The sequence below is a fragment of the Lachnellula hyalina genome, assembly GCF_007821495.1.
Source record: "Lachnellula hyalina strain CBS 185.66 chromosome Unknown contig00178, whole genome shotgun sequence".
Classification (NCBI taxonomy): domain Eukaryota; kingdom Fungi; phylum Ascomycota; class Leotiomycetes; order Helotiales; family Lachnaceae; genus Lachnellula; species Lachnellula hyalina.
In genome coordinates, this window is record NW_022157292.1 from 36,171 (window position 1) to 60,418 (window position 24,248).

A 24,248-nucleotide genomic window follows, 5' to 3' on the forward strand; every position below is an offset into this window, starting at 1 on the left:
ATGTGCCGCAGGGCCACATATGCCTTCGTTCTTTCTTACGGGGTAGCCAATACCGGTAAATAAGCTACCCCACCATGACATGCAGTTCGCGGGGTCCCGAGGGGTGCTAGTGTAAGCTGCATACTATATGACCAGCGGATGACAAGAGTGGAACTTTGCCACCCCGAAGTTTAAATTGTCCTCCGTAAGATTTAACTAGTGTTCCTGTCCCATTTGAGTAGTTGATCGGTCAATCCGGGGTGAGTTTTAGTATGCTTACTAGAATTAGGCAACAAGTTAAGAAGATCTTTCCCCAGCCAAAACGTTCTGGCTAATATATATTCTAGTACTTACAACTGTTGATCATCGTTTTTAGAGAACGGAGATAGGGCTTTTTACTATCATCAGACAGGTTTTCCGAAAACTGGTTCGCAAGATGGACATTGTATCATGGACGTTCGGTAACCTGGATCCGAATTCAGAAGAACCCGTGAGACTGACTTATTGATAACCTCAATTTGGGAATAAGCAAGGCTAATATCTGCTGGATAGGCATACATCGATGCCAATGATCCCACTCGGTACTTAACTTCCAATGGGGTTCGGACGCTGGTCCGGAAGCTCGTTGCTGGATTCACAGCTCATGGGTTGCAAAAGGGAGATAGTGTCTGTGTTTTGAGCTTCAATGACGTGGGTAATATCTTGGGAGGGGGAAAAGGAGAAAAAGATAACTTGCTTAATACGTTTACAGATCAATTACACTGCCCTATATCTAGGTATAATGGGCGCAGGAGGATGTTTCGCGGGAGCTAATCCAGGATACACTGTCCGCGAGCTTTCTCACCACGTGAAAGTCACAGGAACGAAATTCCTCTTGATTGACGTGAAGGTGTTGGATGTAGCAACTGCGGCTGCCAAAGAATGTGGTATTCCTCTCTCGAATATCGTCGTTTTGAACTTCCATGGAGAGGCTACGCCAGATGGGTACCGCTCGTGGAACAGTCTTCTTGATAAGGGAGAGAAAGATTGGGTTCGAATCAAAGACCAAGACACCACTGCGGCTTATTTCAGCACAAGTGGAACGACTGGCTTTCCAAAAGCAGCTATTATAAGTCATGGATATCTCGTTTCGCAAGCCATATCTCTAGAGCAAGTTTGCGCTACACAGAACTCAAAAGAAAATGTGAGTTCGCATGATTATAACAGAGACTGAACTTACAGTGATATTATAGGACCCTTGGCTATTTTCAATCCCAGCTTTCCATGCATTTGCCATACCCTTCCAACATGTGTTGGCCCTTCGTCAAAAGAACAAGCCTGCATATATCTTACCGCGCTTCAATGATTCTGTTTTCGTTGACCTTCTCCAGAAATACAAGATCAGAAGCACCGCTGTCGTGCCGCCAATCTTACTATCTATAGTCAAGTATCCCGAATCAGTGTTCAAGTCATTGAGAACAATATTCTTCGGGGGTTCCAACCTTGCGCCTGGGGTGGTAGAACAGATGTACACAAAATTACACCCATCAGCGATCGTAAATCAGGTATTCGGTATGACGGAGTTGGGGATTTGCATACTTTGGAATAGAAAGGAAAGAGATCTGACCAACAGTATTGGACAGCCTCTTCCTGGGTACAAAGTGAGGTAAAGTTTGCATATACTGTATCTATGAAAGCTCGAGCTAAATGTGATGCTTCAGAGTGGTCGATGACGAAGGAAATGTGCTTTCGGGACCTGGCGCCACTGGTCAGCTTGAAATCTTCGGCGAGCACATAATGAAAGGATACCGAAATAACCGAGAGGCGACAGACGAGGTATTTACTGCAGATCATTGGATCCGCACTGGCGATATCGGATACAGCAAAGACGAAAATTGGTACGTCGTTGATCGTGCCAAGGACCTGTTCAAAGTCCGCGGGTGGCAAGTCAGCCCTGCTGAGATCGAAGCTGCATTGATTGAACATCCAGATGTTTTAGACTCGGGCGTAATCGGAGTACCTGCGGCGGACGGATGTGGCGATACACCGATGGCGTTCATTGAAGTTCAAAAGGGCAGTTTGTTAGATGAGGAAGGGGTCAAGAAGTTCTTGGTACCTTATTTGGCACGGTATAAAAATCTTGGTGAAGTTAAGTTTATCGACAAGATTCCGAGAAACCCTACTGGGAAGATCTTGAGAAGAGAGTTGCGGGCTATGAGAGAAGCAGACAGTGCCACCAACACCAAGTGCGGCCCCATTGTCATGCAGAAATCGCAAGCAGAGGACACCCAAGTTGCTAGTCAAATGCCACGCCGCTTACCAGTCGTAGAGAAAAATGATACTGCTAATTTAGGTATTAATATCCTTGTTGATAATCATTCAAATTTCTGACTTTTCTCAGGTGTCCTAGGTCGACTCTATTCGGCTCTGAATGTCTTGGGATTCTATCGCGCAACAGCATTCATTGCGGTCGGCTCCTACTCAACAGCCGGTATATCAGATCCAGACTCATGGTTTACGGATCGCTTTGATCAAGCTTTGTACAGAACCGTGCAACACCATCCATCTCTTTGCTACGGGATCATTGACCAAGCCCCCGAGAAAGAAGCTCATTTCTTAAGACTCCCAGCAATTCATAGAGATGATGTTGTAGAGTTCTGTGGGCAATCTCCTAAATACGAAACAGAAGACGAAGATTCCGTTCTTGCTAGGTTACTAGAGAAATTCCACGTTCGGAGGCTTTTCGAAGGACATCGTATCCCAGCATGGAGAATTGTCATTTTCAAGCATGGTGGTGAATGGGGCTCCAAGTCTTCTGATCCACCTCCTAGACAGAAAATCAGCTTTGCTTTCCTCGCAAACCATGGTCTCGCTGATGGACTAAGCCTTGCCAATTTCTTCAATACCTTCTTCCGCTTCTTCAATAACGCCCAAACCGAACCAACTCACTGGCCATTTACCGTGCCCGAAGACTTCAAAGCCGCAGTTCCTCTGGAAAAAACTTGCGACTTGGCGGCTAGGGACGAAAATGACATCGGTCTGAATTTCGATCCCAATGCCAAGATATGGTCTGGTGCCGATATGTTCCTGACCTCTATAGAAGACTACGGCACTGGCGTACGACTTGTCTCTATTCCACACGCGCCACTGAGCAACGCACTGCAGCTGTGTAAGAAGCATAAGATTAGTTTGACAGGCCTTCTAAATAGTCTGCTCCTCATATACCTTTCCAAGGCCGCTCCCTCAGACCACGGTTTCCGCTCTATCATCCCCTACTCCATGCGTCACGTAACAAGAGCCACCCACGACGAGATCCTGAACCACGCCTCCGGTCTCGTCTGCGAATACTCGGAATCCATCGTTTCGGAAATGCGTAGTTCGACAGAAAACTCGACCGAGGAGCTCGACTTAATCGTTAAACTGGGCCTCGAATGCCGGCAAAAGCTGACCGCCGAGTTGGTTAGATGTCCTAAGAACAATCTTATGGCGGGTATGATAGGAGTCGACGATTGGTATAGCTCGTCGAAAAGACAATTAGGCCAGAAGCGCGCGCTTACGTTTGGGATATCGAATCTGGGGGTAGTTGGAGGCGTTGAAGACGTGGCAGAAAATGCTATTTTGAGGTTGGAGAAGATGGTTATTTCGCAGTATGTATGCCCATTTTCCTATTCCCGTTCTTCCTAGGCCATAGTGTAGCTAGCTACTGACTAAGACTTCAGGTGTGGATCTGTCACAGGTCCTGTTTTTGGCTTCAATAGTGCGAGTATTCCGGGAGGTCCATTGGCTATCACTTTAACCTGGCAAAAGGGCGTTGTTGAGGAGAAATTCTTTGACGAGATGGCGAAGTATCTGTCTAGGCGATTGATGTCTGGCTTGAAAGAATTATCTGAGCTTTCGATGTAGAGGAGAGGACGACAGAAAACACTGGACAAGGTCAAGTTTTCTCACAAACCTTGAAATGCTCGAAATCCTTTACGACAGTCTTCTCATCTTAATGTACATGCATAGTATCTACCATCCTTGGCATACTTATTACACAGCCACAGGATATCCCACCCCTCTTCTTCCCTTCATAGCGAATGGCATTCCGGGAGTCTTACCAGTCATGGTCAAGGCACATTCAGCCAGCGTGCAGGCGATAATGAGCATTTATCTCCCCCTCCTCCAGTGCACGAAGTAGCCACTCCAAATGCTCTCTATGACCCGCGCGTTGCACATCCGTCATGGCCTCTGATTCCGCTACATAATCGAAATAGCTGAAGTTGTTGGCATACGCAAGCGGAGCTGCTGGGGTGGGGTATCTAGCAGCAGGAGCTGGTGCTGGTGCAGGTGTAGGTTTAGTGGCTGGAGGCGGAGGATAGTAGGGAGAGGACAATGGTGTAAGAGTTGAAGACGGGGGGAAGAACACATGCGGATTCAGATACCGTGGAGTAGAGTTGTAGTTGTATAGCTGGTGTGTGAGGGCATAAGGTGATGCTGCACCCTGAGCCTGGGCCTGAGCCTGCTGGGCGGGATGGAGAGACTGGTAAGGAGCTGCAAGTTCATGTCAATGCGATGTCCCGAAACAGTGAATAAATATACGATAGGGAGGAACATGGAGAATTTATCCTTACTGTAGGTATAAGTGCTTGCTTCGCTCTCAGGCTCAGACATCATTGGATACTTGGTCGGTTTGGGTTTCCTTGGGCTATAAACACATGACCAACCCGCACCTCTGCAAGTGTCGCAGGCTGTGCTAAGTTCGTCAGTGTTTCTGCATTTGTGATTGTACCTTTTAGATCCAGTTAGCTAACTGCAGATGGGAATTGAAAGAGAACCAAAGGAAAGTAGGTAGTACCGAGCGCACGTATCACAGCTTCTACTACCACCACTGTCAAAGTTATATGCATCTGCCCCTCCTCCGTAATCGCCCATACTAGGAGCAGCACCCGGGAGGAAGTTTGGGTTTCCTGGTTGGCTCATGTACATGGTTGATGCGTTGCCGTAAGCTGTAGGAATGAGAATGTGTGAAGAGACGACCGTATTGTTTTGGTGGTCTGCTGGAGCGGGTATGTTTATTCACCATTGTTTTGATCCAAAATACTTGGACGTAGTAGTGGTTGATGGTCTTTTGGCAATTCAATCTGGAGCATCCATCTCGATGCTTTGCTTCACAGGATTAGCTCTAGATAAGGTAGAACATTCACCTAAGATGAGACTCTCTTCAAGGGTTCACTCCTAGGGATATTTCTTTGGGGGGTGATTATGTTTACTGTCAAGTTACCTGTTTTGGAAGAGTGAGAGAGGGAAAAGGGGTGAGTGCCTGAGTTCGGCAAGCACGTTGACTTCAAAGGTGCATGTCTGCCGACTTGATTGAACGATATGTAAAAATAATCTATTGATAAAGTCTTTGCATTCATATCTCTTGAATTACCGGTCCCTTCGATCTTTGTAGTCAGGGGTATAAACGGTACGGGGTGTATATCACTTGATCCAGCTAACGCTAGCAGTTCAGCGGGGAATATATATCTCGCAATGACAACTATCATAGCAGAGCAAATTTAGTTCTAAAAAGTGCAAATTCTTAGTTTGATTTAAACAGCAGATTTTATTGTTAGAAGTTCTATGCTAGCTTTAGTATCAAGGGTCTTATATAGAGTGGCGTGGCCCACTCTAGTATGGCTAGAAGTGGGTCGTTCTGCTTTCCCTCCGGGCCACTCATTCATTACGCTAAAGTGCTAGCGTGGGCTGGATTCAGATCCTTCCCTTCTTCTTCCATCATGAAGAATCCGACGCTTCAAATAATAACGAGAGCCTAGCAACTATGCAACGAAAAGACGGACACCTCAGGACCAGGCCGACATCAGATTGCAGCTTCATTCTTCGACATAAGGATGGAGGCAGCCCCTAAGCTGATGCTGCCAGCCTCGGCAGTGCACAGCCTTCCCATTGCCCAGATCACTAAACAACATGAAGCACGCGAGATGGATGCTTACAGAGTCCATAAGAGAGGTTTGGTACATACCTCGGCTTTGCTGAATGCGACTTCTGGACATCATGGAATACTTCCCCATGCATATCTTCAGAGATCACTCTCACAGACTTACATTGGCAAACGACGTATACTGTTGACGGGTCACTAGTACGCCGATACGCTTGGATTGCGGTAGAGGCCATAGAAAGCATCGCCTCCTCTTGAACACAGCCAGCTATTCTTCCTGGATGTCGGAGATACGTCATCTCCTTTCCGACTGTTATCGGCGGCTAGAAATGAAATTGGACTGGAATGTACTGTTCGAATTTTGCCGCTTTCGAGTCTCGGCTCCTCAAGTGTGGAGGTTTCAATTGACCATTGCCGTGTGCGAGTAAAGAACGTGATTGTTTACTTTTTTTGGACGCATATGGCTCCCCAAAAAGTTTGTTGGAGAGCTGGCTTGAGATATGGATTCGTGTAACTACCTAAGAGATGGTAAACCTAAGATATCAGGCACGATGCAATTTCGCGAAGCCAGGCGCTTCTTTGTTGTTTCTCTCGTGGCCACTCCCATAACCGCCTCGAGAGGCTGGTCGTAACAGTGGCACATATATATCGAGGCAACCAGAAGATGTACCTGCCCAAATACACTGGGTGTCCCGTTGTGCCCTCATGAGCGCTACGGTAAGGCGCGGCGATTTGAAGTTACACAAATAGGGGGTACAGCCTCTAAGTTTCAACGCCCGCCAAGAGGCGATCGTGGGACATTCCCGGTCAAGTATCTCCCTGTATTCTCATTTTTACTTCGCATTATTTTGCAGCCCAGTGGATAGAAGCTTAGTAAGCTCGAACCTCGGAACTTGTGAGCCATCTCCGTTCAAAGTTGGGAGCTACTTCATAGTTCACATTCCATAGCCAGCCCCACATTCCGGATTTCTCTTTTGACTCCTCCGATTTCCCCCAAGCCAACCCAAGCAGAGCCGAGCGGCCCATCAAACACAAGTGACCATGCAAACACATATATAAGCTAAGGCTCAGAACGTAGTAGACGACTTAAGTCTAGGTCTCACCCAAAGATGCAAACGGATCCGAAAATTGAGGGTCTTGTGACCATGGCTGAAGCAGCTGATCGGTATGACAGCCTGAGTAGCTTGTCTGCTTGTAGTGCTATAATGCAGGATCTTCCCCCGCTTTCTTCTGTAGCTAGGCTGATGAAATGTATATTCTTACCCATAGGCAACTAGTCTGGTACGCATGCGGTGGCAAACCCCAAGCGTCCTCTTTAATCCTGATCGATGACTGCATGAGGCTGTAGTAAACACGTGCTAGGGTGCGGGGGCTTCATGAAAGATTAGGAACTGTTAGAAAGATAGAACAAAGAGTGTGAATTTGTCTATATATAACTGTTCTCCGTCTCTTTCAAACTCTTTCCTGTTCTTTACCCCGTTCGTCTGCCCTTATTTTTTTGCCCTGCAACCACCGCGACTATGGCCAACGAACCAAAGTCCTTGACTCATGAGTCTCATCTCCAGCAGTATGTTCTTCTCTCAGTGTCCCGGGAATTACCCGAATTCTAACGAACTGCTTTCCAGCGAAGAACTAGCTCAACCCTTCGATCATATCGACCTGAATGCCAATACTGGAGCCAAGTAAGTCTTCACATTTCTTCACACAGACCCACAGAGCTACAGACCTTAAAATATTGACCAACTCCAGGATTAAGAACCCTTTGGCCGGCATCTCCCAGGCAACTTTGCTCAAAAATGTCGAGGAATTCGCACTGGAAAAGGGGCTCTCCGAACACACAGCTATTTTGCAGAAGGGTGCCCTCGTTGCAAAGGACCCCGCCAACTATGAAGATATCACTGGAGAACATGCGCTGAGCCCTGATGAAGTCAATCAGCTCCGCAATGAAGTTCTACACAAGTGGCGTCACCCTTGGGCACTTTACGTGACTATATTTACCTGTTCCATTGGTGCAGCGGTTCAAGGATGGGATCAAACTGGTTCCAATGGAGCCAATCTGTCTTTCCCGGAAGTCTTTGGAATTGGCAGCGACAGCACTAAGGATACACTCCTCGTCGGTCTTGTCAATGGCGCCCCTTATATCGGTTCCGCCTTCGTCGGCTGTTGGGTATCGGATCCTCTCAATTTTTATCTTGGCCGTCGTGGGACAATCTTCATTGCGGCTATCTTCTGTTTCCTCCCCATCCTCGGTTCTGCGTTCTCTCAAACATGGGAGCAACTTTTTATTTGCCGTCTGCTTCTCGGGTTCGGGATGGGTGCCAAGGGCGCAACTGTTCCTATTTACGCAGCTGAAAACAGTCCAGCCGCTATTCGTGGAGCTCTCGTTATGTCCTGGCAATTGTGGACTGCCTTTGGTATCTTCCTAGGATATTCCGCCAATCTTGCTGTCGCCCACACTGGAAAGATCGCATGGAGATTGCAACTCGGTTCCGCCTTCATCCCAGCCGTGCCACTGCTCTTCTTGATATTCTTTTGCCCTGAATCGCCCAGATGGTGTATGAGTAAGTCCTCCGTAATCTGATATCATACCACAAACTAAATCCATTATAGAGAAGAATAGATACCCACAGGCATACAGGTCTCTTCTGCGACTTCGTAACGATCCTCTTCAAGCTGCCCGTGATATGTACTATATCCACTGCCAACTCGAAATTGAGCAGGAGATTATTGGCGACAGCAACTACATCACTCGCTTCACGCAACTCTTCACCATTCCCCGTGTCCGCAGAGCAACCCTTGCCTCCTTCACGGTCATGATTGCGCAGCAGATGTGCGGTATCAACATCATTGCTTTCTATTCGTCTACTATCTTCGCAAAGTCCGGATTCTCACAATATCAGGCACTGTATGCCTCCTGGGGTTTCGGTTTGATCAACTTCTTGTTTGCGTTCCCCGCGATCTGGACTATAGATACATATGGTCGCCGAACACTACTTCTCTTCACATTCCCAAATATGGCTTGGTCTTTACTAGCAGCTGGTCTTTGCTCGCTCATTGATATCCATTTGACCGCCCATTTAGCACTCGTAGCTATGTTCATCTACATCTTCGCCATATTCTATTCCCCCGGAGAAGGACCAGTCCCATTCGCGTACTCCGCTGAGGTCTTTCCCCTGTCTCATCGTGAGATGGGTATGGGTTGGGCTGTCGCCACTTGCTTGTTCTGGGCTTGCGTCCTCACCTTATTCTTGCCTCTCATGCTCACAGCTATGAACACAGTTGTATGTCTCGTCTTCCTTCCTATACAAACCGTAGCAAAGCTAACTTTGCATCACAGGGTGTCTTCGGGTTCTATGCTGGAACGAACGTTATCGCACTAGTGATGATCTTTCTATGGGTCCCGGAAACCAAGCAACGTACCCTCGAAGAACTCGACTACATCTTCGCCGTTCCCACTCGCACCCACATGCGCTACCAAACCTTCACTGTTCTTCCGTGGTGGTTCAACACCTGGATCATGCGCCGAAACGTCGGTCCCCTCGAGCCTCTTTACAAGTTCGAGAACAGCGCCAACGACCAGGACAAGATCGATGCTATGTACGCTGCCGACATAGTCAGAGCTAACCGCAAGGCTAGCAATAGCATCGGAAGCGGGGTTCAGGTTGAGAACTTGGAGACCATGGAGAAGCGATTGTGATACACTGGCAAGAGGAGAGAGATGTGTGTGGAGTTTGGTGAACATAACAAGATTGTCAAACATAATGGTTTAGTTGGCGTTTCATATACCCCGATCATCAATTTTGCATGCAATATCCCGTCGTTTATTATACTAGGTACTATGCACCAAGAATCATGCATTGATGAATTACTCCAAGAACTACACTCCTCGTGATATCACCGTGATAATAATGGCCCCTATTTCAATGTCCCACCCGGCGTGAAATGGTAGTATCTCTTGGTTACACGAAATACACCTTAGCCTACCTAGGTAAAGCACATTTATGGCGATTGTAAAAATAGCAATATCCTTGTTTCCAAGGCAAGAACAGACCAAGGAGATTATCCATGCAAGTCAGCGATATAGCTCCTAAGACTTATACACACTGCTAAGTCTATTAACATTCTACCATTGCCTTGAGATATGAACTGGCCCTGGGAGATATAACGACACAAGCCTTGCTGCTTGAGCCCTTATAACATATTGCCTAACCCAAACCACTTTCAGCTCGTGGTTATCCACTCGCGTGTTGTTGCCCTGATAATGCATTTAGTATTGAGCAAGGATAGGACTCAAAGTGGTGTACTACTCACCTACCACTCTGAATCAAGTAGATAAAAGTTATTGTCCTCGGCCAACTATCTATACCAATTTCCTCCGGCATCTGACTTGCTGTGTTCTCATGTTCAAGAAGCATATCTACTCCCTATACAGCGTCACCGAACTTCCTTCCTCAGCTAAAAATCCAGCCAATCCTCCACCTTCGTGTTTGATATTTGTCTCTTTTCCCAGAAACACCTCAACCCTCGTCATCTTCATCCTCATCCACAAGTTCAAATTTCGCCTTCCCCTCCTCAATCCATGCCTCCAACACAAAATCCCCGGCCTCCACCAATCTAACCGGTGTACTTTTCACACCTCCCCTATCCACCCCAACACTGGTATTCCTCTCCCTCTCCTTACCCTTTCCATTCCCTTCCGTCTGCTGCTGCAATCCCGGCTCACTAGCAACCCAAGGCATCGGATGTCCAATCGGCGCTTCGCTCCCCTCCCTCATCTCCACCACAAATGTAAATGTACAATCCTGCGGTAACTTCTTCAGCCGCTCTCCAGCAATCTGCAGCTTCTTAATCGTAGCCCTTAACTGCTCTTCTACATCAACAATGCCCCTTCCTTCTTCAAACTCCGTCCATTTCTCCTTCTCGCCTACAACAGGGAAGCGGGAGATGTCAAAGATATAGCGTTCAAGGACTTGGCCTGAGGCAGAGAAGATAACGAAGGTTATAAGGGAGATGGAAGAGGTGAGGAGGAGCGGTGTGAGGTGCGATATCGAGGTGTTGATCCAGGTGCAGACAGCAGGGTGGCGGGATTGCTGGACAGGGAGGTTGTAGGCGCGGGTTGTGAGGAAACTTGAAGGAGGATAAAGAGAGCGGATTGAGAGGAGGGTATGAAGAGTTACGGTGAGGAAATCCGTCAGGGTGCGGGTGAGGGAAAGGGAGGTGTTGAGGATTGGAGGGGCTGGTGGGGGTGCTGCGGACATTGTTGTCGACTCGTGGTTTGCTGGGTATAGTGCTTTGCTTGAGTAGATGAAAAAGAAGGCAGTATTATGAGAAGATCATGGCTGATCTATGAGATCTCCAAACTTCTACCGCAAGAGGACGTTGAAAAGTACTACCGTTTGTGAATATAGCTTGGAGTTTGCGATCCTATTCGCCAACCGCGTCGTTCCATCCAAGTCGCGCCTAGATTTCGCGTGCAACAAAAACAATTCCACCACAACAACGATTACCCCCATTCTCTCTATTTTACCCACCCGAGCATTGCGAATACTGGTCTTCCTCTAACGGAACCAGTGCAATCATGGCGGCAACTATGGAAGACCAACTCCTCCAACTCCTCTCCGATACGCAGCTCCCCGCCGAAGGCCCCCGCAAACAAGCCGAGCTACACCTGCAACAAGCAGAGAGCAATCCTGCCTTCCCGGGCTCCCTCTCCGCCATCGCATCGCACGCCTCTGTGAGCCCTGAGATCCGTCAGAGCGCGCTGCTCTTGCTCCGGACATTTGTCGAGAAGAATTGGAGCGGTGCGAGTGATGATGGGCCCGCCGTGCCAATTGACATTGCGGTGAAGGAGCAGTTGAGGCTGCAGATGTTGGAGCTGGCTACGAGTGGTGATGCGGATAGGAAGATCAAGGGCGCGGCGAGGTGAGACTTGCTTACTGTTCAAAGGGGGCTGTGCTAATGGGAACAGTTATGTCGTGAGCAAAATCGCCAATGTCGATTTCCCGGACCAGTGGCCTAATCTGCTACCAGCGCTGCTACATCTCATTCCCAATGCTACGGACGCACAATTACATGGCGCGTTGAAAGTATTGGCTGATCTTGTGGAGGACTCGCTGAGCGAGGATCAGTTCTTCTCCGTAGCGCGGGACATTGTGAATGTGGTCTACGATGTGGCTGTCAACGAGAGTAGGAAGTCTACCCTGCGCGTTGGCTGTCTCTGTGTTTAGGGGCACGTTCGATATTATGGATATGGTGAAGGATGAACATGGAAATGAAGTCAGAGGCTTTGCGGATGAGGCTATCAAGGCTTGGACCCCTTTCTTTATGAGCGTTTTGAAGAAAACACTACCTGCGAGACCGAAGGATGATGAGGGCTATGAAAGCGGGGTAAATGATGGGTCAGATACATGGAGGGGCGTTATTGCTCTGAAATTACAGGTGGTTAAGACTCTGATGAAGATCCGACAAGTTTTCCCACAATTATTACTCCCTCAGAGTCCTGCCCTCTTCAGTGCTTCCTGGGAGGAGTTGCTGCTGCTCAAAGATCATTACAAGAAAATGTACGTTGACAATGATGAGCAGGGGCGGCTGGAGGATGCAGATTTGTTGCCTTATACACTGGATTTCTTGGTTTTGGAGGAGTTGGATCTTCTTCAAATGTGTTTGCGAGCACCGCCGGTCCAAAAAGAACTCGAGGCAACCATTCAACAAAATGCCGGTGTTTCTTCCACTCCTTGGGTCATGGATGTCATGAAGTTGGCTGTAGACTATGCACAAATCGCGATGGAGGACGAAAACCTATGGGATATCGATGTTAACCTCTTTTTGGCCGAAGAAACTTCCGTCACAGCAAACTATACGGCTCGGACAGCCTGTGGTGACCTGCTCATTAAGCTGGGCGAGTGGCTTCATCAGGGGGCTCTCGAAGGCCTCCTTGCGTACTCCCAACAACTTTTTGCCTCAGAGACTGCTACGTGGAGAACTCGGGAAGCTGCTTTGTTCTTACTAACGCAGCTATTGACGGATTTCCTGGACATGGATAAGACGGTATCTCCAGAGATCACCACTGCGTTTTTGGGACTCATAGACTATGCTATCAACCGACCGGAGGAGCCACTTCTGAGAGCTCGTGGATACCTTGTCTCTGGCCTCCTCGTACAAAGCCTGCCTGAAGTCGCTCTCGGCTTACTTGACCGTACCATTGCAAGTGTCAACAGCGATGGAGCGGAAGTAGTCCAGGTCGCTTGTATTAAGACTTTGCAGGGCTTCATGACTCAGAGATTGTCAGTTGTACCGGCCGACCGACAAGTCACAATAATTGCTGCAATGTCAGATTTCCTATACGCCAAGGATCTTACCGAACTTGAAGATGCGGATGACCTCTTGATAACTTTAGTCGAGACACTGCGTGATGCTGTTGAGCTTGATCCTAGGATTACAATCGCTCCTGACAGCAGCGTACTCGACCTACTTTTCGTCCTTGCCAAACACGGGGCATCCAATTTCCAATTGACGATGCTGGTAAACGAGTCATTTGAAAATATTGTGGGTGAGCTGGCTACAAGTAGTGAAGCATACACCGCCTTATGTGCAAAGGTGCTCCCTTCACTAACAGGTGCCTTTGATGTGGGCGATATGACTGGAGATAATCCTCTAGTTGAGGTGAGTATTTCGACCATATGAATTGAAATTGTACTGACAAATCTAGCTTGCAACTGATTTGCTCGCAGTCCTGACGGAGAAAGGCTCCGAGCCGCTTCCACCAGGATATGTGGCGCACGTACTACCCAAGTTGAACCGCCTCCTAATGGCAACTACCGAAGGAGGCGTTTTACGACCGGGCGTTGAGGCTATCAAGTACATGCTCATGCATGACCACCAACAAGTTTTCGCATGGCAAGATGAAGCGAATAGATCCGGGCTAGAAGTATGCTTGATCATTATTGACAAGCTACTCGGGCCTAGTATTGAAGACAATGCTGCTTCTGAAGTCGGAGGTTTGGCCGCTGAACTCGTTGAAAAGGCGGGGCAAGAACGGCTTGGTCCGTACTTGGAGCAGCTACTGCGGGCTGTGGCTTCGAGACTTGCTAGTGCTGAAGCGGCTCCTTTCATCCAGTCTCTGATTCTAGTCTTCGCCAGACTCTCACTTGTTGGTGCCCACGATGTTGTGGAATTTTTGACTCGAGTTGAGATCAATGGCCAGAGTGGTCTACAAGTTGTTCTAAGCAAATGGCTCGAGCACTCTGTCAACTTCGCTGGATACGATGAAATCAGACAGAAGTAAGCCATTTCCATAACTCCTTCTGCATAGTCCTTTGCTAATAATCCCAAGTGTCATCGCTCTTTCCAAATTATACAGTCTGAACGACCACCGTGTAAACCAAACAATGGTTAAAGGTGACCTTATAATCCCCACTAGTGATAGAATTATGACTAGGTCACAGGCTAAATTAAGTAAGCTGAACACCCTGGATGGTCCTCCCAAGTTGTACTGACAACCTCAGACCCAGACCAATTCACCATCATTCCCGCGCCCCTCAAAATCATCAAGGTCCTCATCCAAGAACTCGAATCGGCATCTGGACTTCACAGCGCATCAAATGCACTTGCCGCAGCAGCAGCCGAATTCGCAGACGAGGAAGGCGAAAACGACGACTGGGAAGACGTACCCAGCACTCTTGATCTTGGCTTAGGAAGTACCAAAGCCGACCTGATGGCGTTCGGCGAGAGCTCTACAAATTTCATGCGCCAGAAAGACGACGAGACTCAAGCTTATCTGAGCGAGTTCTTCATTAAAGCCGGTGGTGAAAATGTTGCTGGCTTCAATGAGCTTTATGCGGCTCTATCTGATGAAGAGAAACGGAAATTGAACGAGCTGGCACAGCAAGTGCAACCTCAGCCTCAACAGTAGATAACAATTACATCTTTACATGCATTATTAGCGCGTTGTTCGTTGACCGAGGGGAAGAGAATTACGTACATAAGGATTGCGCGGAGGATAAAGTTTATGTTGTAGATTTTTCTTTCTCTTCTTCCTTTCACTCAGATCAGATGGCAGGCATAGCGATGTCCCTTTTATTCCCCTCTCGTTATATATTATGATATTCCTTGACGGCCGCTTTTGATGGGTTGATGATGTGCCGGGGGCTAGAAAGAGTTTAGTATCTACACTATTCATCGTCGCAAGAGCTGCGTGGTGAGTCGAAATTAAGATGAAGATGAATGGAAAAGCACGTATGAAACAAGCAGAAACCTGGCATGTGTCTGTCCTGTGATGAGCCTCGATGCTCAAGACCTTGGGTGCTCGTTCATTTTATTTATATCATACATGACAGCCATCGTCCCAAACATCAGACAGTAAACCACTTTACTCCTCGCTCCAAAGTTTCAAACCTTCAAAAATAAAAAATAAATAAAAAATTAAGAAAATTAAAAGGCAAATTAACTATCCCACCGTACGTCTCGTTCATCCCTACTCACACACCGCACCTCCCCAATCCAACGCCTCGCAATCCTAACATACATACAGCCTCTCACCACCAAGCTCTGGTATATCAACAATCGCGCGTAGTATAGTGGCTCAGTACGTATCCCATGTTCGTTTCATTCATCTATCGATCGATCCATCGAGGCCGTCGGTCTTGAAGACGAGAAGTGTGTGTGTGTGTGTGTGGAGCGGATCATGACGAGTACTCGAGGCTGGGTTTTTACCGGGGATAGCAAAAGGAAAAGGAAATGAAGTTGTAAGGAGTAAGGAGTAAGTTCACCTCACGCATACGTACCACTTTACTGCTACCGTGTTGTAGTCTTACTACAGGCCTGGGTTGGGTGGGGTGAATCAAGCCTTGCTGGTCCTGTAATGTGAACTGGATAATGCGGGAGAGGAATTACGGCACAGACAGGAAAGTGTTACTGTATGTATTACGGACTGACGGAAGGCAATCAAGAGAGATAGATAGATATAGACGGACTATATTGATCGACCATGCGTGCGTTCATCGGCGAGGATTACAAGGATGGGTAAAAGGGCTTGCTTGGTTGGGAGGAGGGGCAGAACTATGGTTCAGCGATAGCTTGAGCTGTTGAATAGTGTATGAGAAAGAGGTAACTTGTATTACCATTGAGGGTCTGATGAGTTCGCCATGGCAACGATAACGCAAAGAAGGACGAACTGGCAATTACGTTAGCTGGAAAGTATACATACGTTTCTAATGGGACGCTTTGCTTTCGCGCGTTGTTTTACGGACGGAGGGGGAGGGAAGCCTACTACTGTAGTACCTGTAGGGAATTTCCTTTCGTAGATCGTATAAGTAAGTTTAAGTCTCAAGACCATTGCATCATTTATCCAATTTAATGATATGATGGCATACGACACCCTTTTATAAGAGCTCGAAAAGGGAAAATTAAGAAGCACTTCCTAAATCCAAAACCTTACTTACGCCTTGAAGTCCAATTCCAAATCCCATTCCAATCTTAACGCTAGTCCGATATATCCTATCCCAAGCTAAGCCAATTCTAAATGCCAAATTCTTCATCGAATTCCGCGTCCGTGCCGAAGGCCAGTTTGTCGTCGCTGGAGGCTGGTCCCATGTCCATCGTTGTGCTGGAATCTGATTTCGAGGTGGCTGTGGCTGTGGCGGCTCTAGGTGCTGTGTTTGGGAAAAAGGGAGGGAGGATTAGTGGTGGGTTGGGTTTTGTAGAGAATAGGTAGGAAAATGATAGAGAATAGGCAGGAAAATGATAGAGGGAGGGAACGGGCATTGGCTAGGTGTAAGGAGAAATAAGTACTAACCTCCGCTTCTACTACCACTACCATTGCCCCTCCCAAGTCTAATACCAGATTTCGGCACAGCCGCATCAATGATCGCACTCGCCCACTTCTCCGCCACCAGCTTAACCTCCTCATCCGCCTCATCCGTCCCGATAATCGCCAGCTTGCCATTCAGATACGCGGTAACGATAGTCGTCTCCTGGATCTGCGTCTGCCACGCAGCCCGCAGCTTCTCCTGCAGCTCGATGGCATTCTGACCTATCTCGGCATCCTTCTTCGCGATCCTCACTCGGTCTCTCTGCACCTCTGCGTCGAATTCCGCTTCGTCTTTTTTGATGCGCTGCTGATGCTCCAGGTTCCTCCGTTCTGAATCCTTTCGCAGCGTCTCGGCTAGTTTCCGCTCTTCGGCTGCTGCTTTCCTGTCTTTCTCCGTCTGGGACTTCGCGTCGTCGAGCGCCTGGCGCAATTTATTAACCTCCTGGACGCGTTCGAAGTCTCGCTTCTTGGATTTGTTCGGCTGCTCATTCAGCGTCGCTCTCAGCTCGTCCAACTCTCTCTTCCATTCCCTTGCCTCTCCCTGCGCTGTCTCCCATGAGTACTTCAGCACGGCCTCGTTCTCACGCATGAGTTCGACTTGGCTCTGCAGGTCGGCCAGCTCGAGCTGGTTCGTCTTGAAGGCTTCCAGGTCACCGCGGTGTTTCATCTCCCACGTCGAGACACGGTCGGGCCACGTGGGCTTGACAACGCTGACGACCGTGGGTTTGGATTCGAGCTCGCGGGTTACGCTGGTACCGGGGTGTTCTTGGTGCGCGGGGATGACGAAGATGGTTTTTAGGGCATCGCCTTTTAAGCGGTAGTAACGCGTTGTTACGTCGAGAGCGACGATACCTCTGTTCATCTCTTTCCCGCCCCGGTTCTCCCAGATTGCTTCGCCGGTCAGGCCTAGCTGTTTCCAGTTTGCCATGACGGCCTCATCGGTCCGTTCCTTCTTCTCGAACTCGTCGTTCAGGAACTGGTATAGATCATTACCGGCATTCACGAGCACGAAGCGGTCTTGTGGGAACACCATATCTCGTGGTTGGCGTCCGTCGGGACCGAGTCTCGAAAGTGCTTGGTGGGGAACGATGGCTTCGCCGGCGATTACGTCCATGGCGTTTGCGTAGCAGCGCTCGAGATCGTGGGCCCGTTGGACTAGGCGTTGGATATAGAGAATCAACTGGCCCAGGAGTGTAGACTCTGCTGCTTCTCGATCTTCCTTCTCGAGTTTCGTGGGAAGGATGGAAAGTAGGCCACCTTTAGCGCTATACTCATGATCAAGCAGCTCGAGCGTTTCATTTGCGTGCGATATCAAGTTTTGGTGCGTCGCGTATGGAAGACTTGGCTGGTTAATGGGCGTTTTCTCTGCGTGGTGAAGAGGACAGACGTCCCAGAGCTTGATCCTGTCTGGCTTGCCGTCTTCTCCCGGAATGTTCTCTTCTTCCAGTACATTGAGAAGGGTGGTGAGAGGCATATTGTGGTGTGTTTGGTGCTCTGGCCTTTTGGGGCCCAAGTACGGTCTTGTAAGGTCATTGAGGAAATCATATGTCTCGCCATCGTTGAACGCAGGCATCCCCTCAACCCCAGAGTTCACGTTGTCGATGACTGCCGGGAACGTCGAAACCGTCAGTGACTTGATGAGCACGACGAGAGACTGCGCATGTTGTTTTAGCTGCAGGATTGTGGGTGCAATTCCGGGTGTGGAGAGGTAGCTGCAATTGACATGATTTAGAAGAGGAAGTAGCTTGCTGCCCGAGTCGTTCAGTGTGAAGATGGAGCGATAATTGCCCGCAAACGTATTGGCGGGAATGATTTTCTGGGGATTCCGACGCGGCGGTGGGTCTTGTATTGGTGGGATAAAGGTATTTGGGGTGGAGGTTTCGTCGGCATATCCATCCTCACCTCCATCGTCGCCATCCCCCATGTCCGTATCTGTATCTGCATTATCCAAGTGAACCTTCATAGACATGTTGGGGGATAAATCCACAGTCTCGTGGCCTTGAAGTCTTTGGACGAGGCAGTCTCTAGAGATAATTTGCCAGGAAACGAAGGCACGTTTGAAAATATGCAATGTCGCATTTCGTCGCTATTTAATAACAAGCAAGAATGGAATACTATGAATCGAGGAATGAAAAGCACGACTTCTAAAACATGATTACCAGTCGCTGAATAGTTATTGACATTTGGCGGCAGGAATTGGAATTATTCGCAAATATTGAAGTTGTGTGTGCTTCGAGCTCCTATAAACAAACTTACTGTTGAATTTACTACATCAGGGAAAATGGTCCTGGTATTCTCCTCGAACAAGCGTAGAATTGAGATATAGGGAATAAAAATCGGGATAAAATGCAATAGCTTTGATCAATAGATAGAATCTGCGCGACTGAAGCACTTGCTCTGGTATTAGAAACATACCAGGTATAGCAAACATGAGGCTTGACTCCCCTCTTCGCGGTTCTTGCAGTATGGATGCGATGCATCTTTGATTAAAAAGTCCAAGTGTGAGGTTAACCTTGGCTCATTTTTCTTGTACGAGTCAGGACATCTGTTAACGGTGTTAGTGTTAAGCATACAAATAGTGTACTTACGGTACGGCTTCTCCGCTCCTCCAAAGTTAAAGGTAACTTCAAGTCTTCAACACAAGGGTTCGAGCTTTACAGAGTACATGTTTTGATACAAATTGACAGAAGTTTGTCCTACCCTGTAGATGGTTGCATGCGCGCCTCTTCATTTTCAACGGATATGATTGGTCACGGGGAGTCCCAAATTTAAAGCAGCCCCTGTCTTCCTGAGTTCAGCTTGACAGGGGAAGGGACAGAAGGGGCAGCAGAAGCGACCATGATCTTCTTCAGTCTAGACTGGTCTGGTCTGCGCAGACTTCAAGTTGATAGATACAAGTACAGTGCTTCGATGTAACTTCCTGCATAGAGCTTCAGATGCTTGGCCTCCCAGTATTATTTATATCCTCACGTGTCATTTGGAAAGAGGTGGACACGCTGCCTCGGTTTCATGGCCTCACTCGATGACCTGTGATGTGTTTGTTGGATGCCTTTGATGCTGGCAGCCGTTGTTTTTGATAGTTTGTAATTCAGTAAATACGTGAGTGAAACATAGATAATTTACATATAAGGACCTATCTGCTGTACAGTACCTAGGTAAACACCTATTTATTTATTCGATTATTACTTCTTCGTATTTGTGGTGCCCTGCTTCCACGTCCACCTACCAAATCTTGATCTGAATCTCCATCACTTCTGCAGCATCGACGTCACCCTTCCATACATTCTGTCGTTTTGGCAGGGGGGAGGGGGGGGGTGTGTGCGGTGTGCATCTATTCCAGCCATTAATTTGCTCTTCTCCTGCACCAGCTGCAACTTCCCTGCTTCAAGCCAAGGAAGGGGTCCACTCCACTTCACGACACGGCTCTGGTCCGTGCCTCCCCAACCGCGTTAATACTTCACCTCTACTTGGGATTTATTTACACGGCGCAGCAGTCCCTTTTCTTAGAACTTTCCTTTCCTTCTCTTCTTGACTTTGGTCTTGAAACAATTCCGAGTTGTGAAGACACCACTCATTCATCATGACCGACTCTCCCACCACTAATGACCCCGAAACCTCTCTTTCGGGGTTGGTATCTACTCTCGTTCCCACACTTCTCCTTGCTCTGGTCTACGTCGCCATCTTCTTGATCTTGCGCAAATCTCACCGTCGATACTATGCTCCACGAACATATCTGGGCACGTTGCGTGAGCAGTACGTTAAGCAATCTAATAATTACAATCATTGATGCTAACATGACAACAGGGAGCGGTCGGTAGCTCTTCCCACCGGCCTTCTCAACTGGATTGGTACTTTCTGGAAGATCCCCGATACTTATGCTCTCCAACATCAATCTCTCGATGCGTACCTCTTCCTCCGCTTCCTACGTATGACCGTCGTTATCATGTTTGTTGGCGCTTGCATCACATGGCCTGTGCTGTTCCCAGTTAACATTACTGGTGGAGGTGATGGCGGTCAACTCAACATGCTTTCAATGAGTCACGTCTCCAAGGACAAGTCAGGTGGAAAGTATCGATACTTTGCGCACGCTGGCTGTGCAATAATCTTCTTTGGATTCGTTCTAGTACTGGTCGCGCGAGAAAGCATTTTCTACATCAACTTACGCCAAGCTTTCCTCCTATCACCTGTATACGCCAATCGCATCTCTTCCCGATCTGTTCTCTTCACCTCTGTACCCAAGGACTATCTTCATGAAGGGAAGCTCCGAAAGGTCTTTGGCAGTGCTGTCCGAAATATCTGGATCACTAGAGATACTGAAAAGGTCGATGAGTTGGTTGAAGAGCGTGACAAAGTGGCTTACAGATTGGAGGCTGCTGAAGTGAAGCTCATTAAGCTGGCAAATGGCGAGAGATTGAAGGCTATCAAAAAAGGTGCCCTTGATCCCGAAGAAGAACGAATTGAACAGGGCGACGGCGGATCAGGAGGTCTGGCTGCTAGATGGGTACCAAACAAGAAGCGCCCAACTCACAGAATTGGAAAATTTGGCTTGATTGGGAAAAAGGTCGACACAATCAACTGGGCCCGCACTCAATTGGAGACGCTTATACCCGAAACTGAAGCCGCTCAGATGAGCTATCGAGCAGGCGAGACTAAAGCCACTGGGAGCGTTTTCATCGAATTCGCTCATCAATCCGATGCACAATCCGTTTTCCAGACTCTGTCCCATCATCAAGCTCTTCATAGTAAGTTGAAAGCTCCATTTAGTATGGGATATTTGGAAGCTAACTTGAGTAGTGTCTCCTCGATATATCGGTGTCAATCCGAATGAAGTTGTCTGGAAATCATTAAAGATTTCTTGGTGGCAACGAGTCATTCGCAACATTGTAGTTCTGTCATTCATCACCGCGCTCATTGTCTTCTGGGCTATTCCCGTCGCTGCCGTTGGTCTCATCTCGAATATCAATTACCTCGAAAGCTATTCTTGGCTTCATTGGTTGACTGCAATTCCTAGTGTTATCATGGGAGTCGTGACAGGTCTTCTGCCTTCAGTTGCTCTGTCCATCCTCATGTCTCTTGTTCCTGTCATCATGAGATGTAAGTTGTTAATATCTCAGATCCAATGGACCTTTCACATCACAGTTGCTGACATGAAACAGTGTGTGCTAAACAGGCTGGTGAACCAAGTCTTGCCCGTGTCGAGCTTTTCACTCAGAACGCATACTTCGCCTTCCAGGTCATTCAAGTTTTCCTCGTCGTCACAGTCGCCTCATCAGCTTCTGCGCTCATTAAGAGTATCAGCAAGAACCCCGGTAGCACACCATCTCTCCTTGCTGAGCGCATCCCAAGAGCTTCCAACTTCTATATCAACTACTTTATCGTACAGGGTTTGACAATTGCGTCTGGGATTCTGTCCCAGGTTGTTGGATTTATCATGTTCAGTATCCTCTACAAGTATTTGGCTGGTACACCAAGGAAAATGTATCAAAAGTGGGCAAACCTAAGCGCCATCTCTTGGGGAAGCTCTCTACCTGTATTCACCAACATTGCCGTCATTGGTAAGTATTCTTTAATCCTCACTATGTACCAACCAATCTAATACTCTCAGGTCTGGTCTACTCGTGCATTGCACCACTCGTCCTCGGCTTCGCAACCATCGGAATGTTCCTCTTCTACCTCGCCTTCCGCTACAACATCCTCTTCGTAACTGACAGTCAAATCGACACCAAAGGCCTCATATACCCACGCGCGCTCCAACAACTCCTCACTGGCATCTATATCGCCGAAGTCTGCATGATCGGCCTCTTTGGCGTCAACGAAACTCCCGGTCCACTTGTTCTCATGGTCGCCATGCTAATCTTCACAGCCCTCTTCCACATCTCCCTGAACTCCGCGCTAGACCCCCTCCTCTATAGCCTGCCTAAATCTCTCGAAGCAGAAGAAGAGTCGCTCCGCGGGCTCATGGAAGGAGGCGGTCTGGAAGAGGAGAAGAATGCCAACGTCTCTTCCACCGCTACACTTAAGAAGCCAAATTTCATCTCCAAATTCTTCAAGCCGCATATCTACTCCGACTACGCTACCCTACGCCAACTCGTCCCGCATGGGTTGTTGGATGCGGATAATATGTACGAGGACTCCGTTGCTGAGAACGCTTATTTCCCACCATCGGTTACTAGCGAGACACCGCTGTTGTGGATCCCGAGGGATGCGGGTGGAGTTAGTGCACAAGAGGTTGCGCATACTGGGAAGGTTATTCCGATTACGGATGAAGGGTGTGAGTTTAATGAGAAGAATAAGTTGGTTTGGGATGCCGAAGGGGCGAGACCGCCGTTGTGGAAAGAGAAGGTCTATTATTGATCGCTTCATTCAATCTTAATGGGATGGGAAAACTGGGTTGGGATGCCTCTATGGGAATGAGAATAATGCGGATGGATGGATGGATGGATATACCAACGACTTCCTTTTTCTGTTATGGAGAGATTTCATGAGGGTCCTGATTCTGAGGCGTATGAGCGAGCTGCAAGGACGTATTTCCTTTTTGTTTTGAGTCTTAAGCGTATGTAGACAGATACCCAAACCGCTGCAGTTTTCTATATAATGAAATCACAAATGGAGTTCAAATCCAAGCAGAACTTTAAGCGTTTATGAGTGACTCTCTGTCCCCCGCTGAGTAGCAATTCCATTATTGGAGGGTAGTTTTGTATCAGAGGAGACTACGAGAGTCCTCGTTCGTAACCGGTTTTATCTTTCAGCAAATGACTAAAACCGCACCCATAAAATGGTTTACACTAGTCGCTCAAATAGGTATATCCTTAGTCAAGCTGTAGAATCCAAAGTTTCGAAATCCAGCTTATTTTCCAACCTCACTCATCCTCCTGTACTGTACTGTATCGCCAACGAGCAGCAAAATCCTTCCTTGCATTGATTGCTCTGTAAGCATCACATGCTGCTTCTATGAGGTCGAGATGGAGATTTTTATGATATAAGCTTGTTTTGATGATGATAAGTAGGTAGGTAGGTAGGTAGGTAGGTAGTGTAGTATAGTGTGGTGTAGTCTCTATACTATTTAATTTTAGTAGGTATTTGTTGATATGCTTACGGAATAAGGTACTTAGGTGCCGTTATGGATTTAGGAGGTTTAGTTTAGAATAGATGGAGATGCAGATGCGTAAAGGGGTGAAAAAAGAGAGCTGGGGAATTGAGTGGAGGGATTGTTGATCTTGGAGTATGGTAGGCGTTGTAGCGTGATTATCTCTAAGCCGTGTGCCCTTTTAAGGGGGTCGCTATACCTATGAATCTAGAGGCCGAGAGGGGAGAGTGAGGTAGGTCTCTGTGATGAGGATGCGGTCTTAGTGATAAACAACTTTATGGGATGGGTGTGGTATTAGTCAATTGACGTTTATCTTTCCACATGTTCGATTGAGGAGTATGATATAATACACAAACAAAGAAAATCTACAAATCCCATTCTATCCCTTCCTTTCTCTTCTCTTACGACTTGACTCTTCACGGCGGTTTCGAACTCCCTTCCTCCCTATTACTCGATCCTCCTCCTCCTCCTCCTCC

General features: G+C 47.8%; 6 protein-coding genes across 6 annotated transcripts; 4 read left to right on the forward strand and 2 right to left on the reverse strand.

Annotated features, from left to right (window-relative positions):
- Positions 1-415: 415 nt before the first annotated feature.
- Positions 416-3,861, forward strand: azaF_1 (Acyl-CoA ligase; the record flags this gene model as incomplete). Its single annotated transcript, XM_031152052.1, has 7 exons — positions 416-469; positions 532-669; positions 731-1,162; positions 1,212-1,624; positions 1,680-2,311; positions 2,360-3,605; positions 3,678-3,861. The coding sequence occupies 7 exons, from the start codon at positions 416-418 to the stop codon at positions 3,859-3,861; spliced, it is 3,099 nt and encodes a 1,032-aa protein (XP_031002259.1).
- A 3,537-nt stretch (positions 3,862-7,398) lies between these two features.
- On the forward strand, positions 7,399-9,575 carry csbC (putative metabolite transport protein; the record flags this gene model as incomplete). The annotated part of the gene is made up of 4 exons (XM_031152053.1): positions 7,399-7,445; positions 7,562-8,439; positions 8,489-9,159; positions 9,216-9,575. 4 exons carry the CDS (start codon positions 7,399-7,401, stop codon positions 9,573-9,575), a joined length of 1,956 nt encoding a protein of 651 aa, XP_031002270.1.
- An 820-nt stretch (positions 9,576-10,395) lies between these two features.
- mad2l2 (Mitotic spindle assembly checkpoint protein) lies at positions 10,396-11,417 on the reverse strand (the record flags this gene model as incomplete). The annotated part of the gene is made up of 2 exons (XM_031152054.1): positions 10,396-11,173; positions 11,410-11,417. The coding sequence occupies 2 exons, from the start codon at positions 11,415-11,417 to the stop codon at positions 10,396-10,398; spliced, it is 786 nt and encodes a 261-aa protein (XP_031002255.1).
- A 39-nt stretch (positions 11,418-11,456) lies between these two features.
- kap114 (Importin subunit beta-5) lies at positions 11,457-14,789 on the forward strand (the record flags this gene model as incomplete). The annotated part of the gene is made up of 7 exons (XM_031152055.1): positions 11,457-11,800; positions 11,847-12,084; positions 12,137-12,265; positions 12,317-13,540; positions 13,587-14,158; positions 14,211-14,332; positions 14,383-14,789. The coding sequence occupies 7 exons, from the start codon at positions 11,457-11,459 to the stop codon at positions 14,787-14,789; spliced, it is 3,036 nt and encodes a 1,011-aa protein (XP_031002258.1).
- A 1,604-nt stretch (positions 14,790-16,393) lies between these two features.
- On the reverse strand, positions 16,394-18,654 carry LHYA1_G007124 (uncharacterized protein; the record flags this gene model as incomplete). Its single annotated transcript, XM_031152056.1, has 2 exons — positions 16,394-16,527; positions 16,671-18,654. 2 exons carry the CDS (start codon positions 18,652-18,654, stop codon positions 16,394-16,396), a joined length of 2,118 nt encoding a protein of 705 aa, XP_031002253.1.
- A 1,611-nt stretch (positions 18,655-20,265) lies between these two features.
- Positions 20,266-23,039, forward strand: RSN1_1 (Uncharacterized protein; the record flags this gene model as incomplete). Its single annotated transcript, XM_031152057.1, has 5 exons — positions 20,266-20,438; positions 20,490-21,427; positions 21,480-21,779; positions 21,842-22,240; positions 22,291-23,039. 5 exons carry the CDS (start codon positions 20,266-20,268, stop codon positions 23,037-23,039), a joined length of 2,559 nt encoding a protein of 852 aa, XP_031002254.1.
- Positions 23,040-24,248: the final 1,209 nt, after the last annotated feature.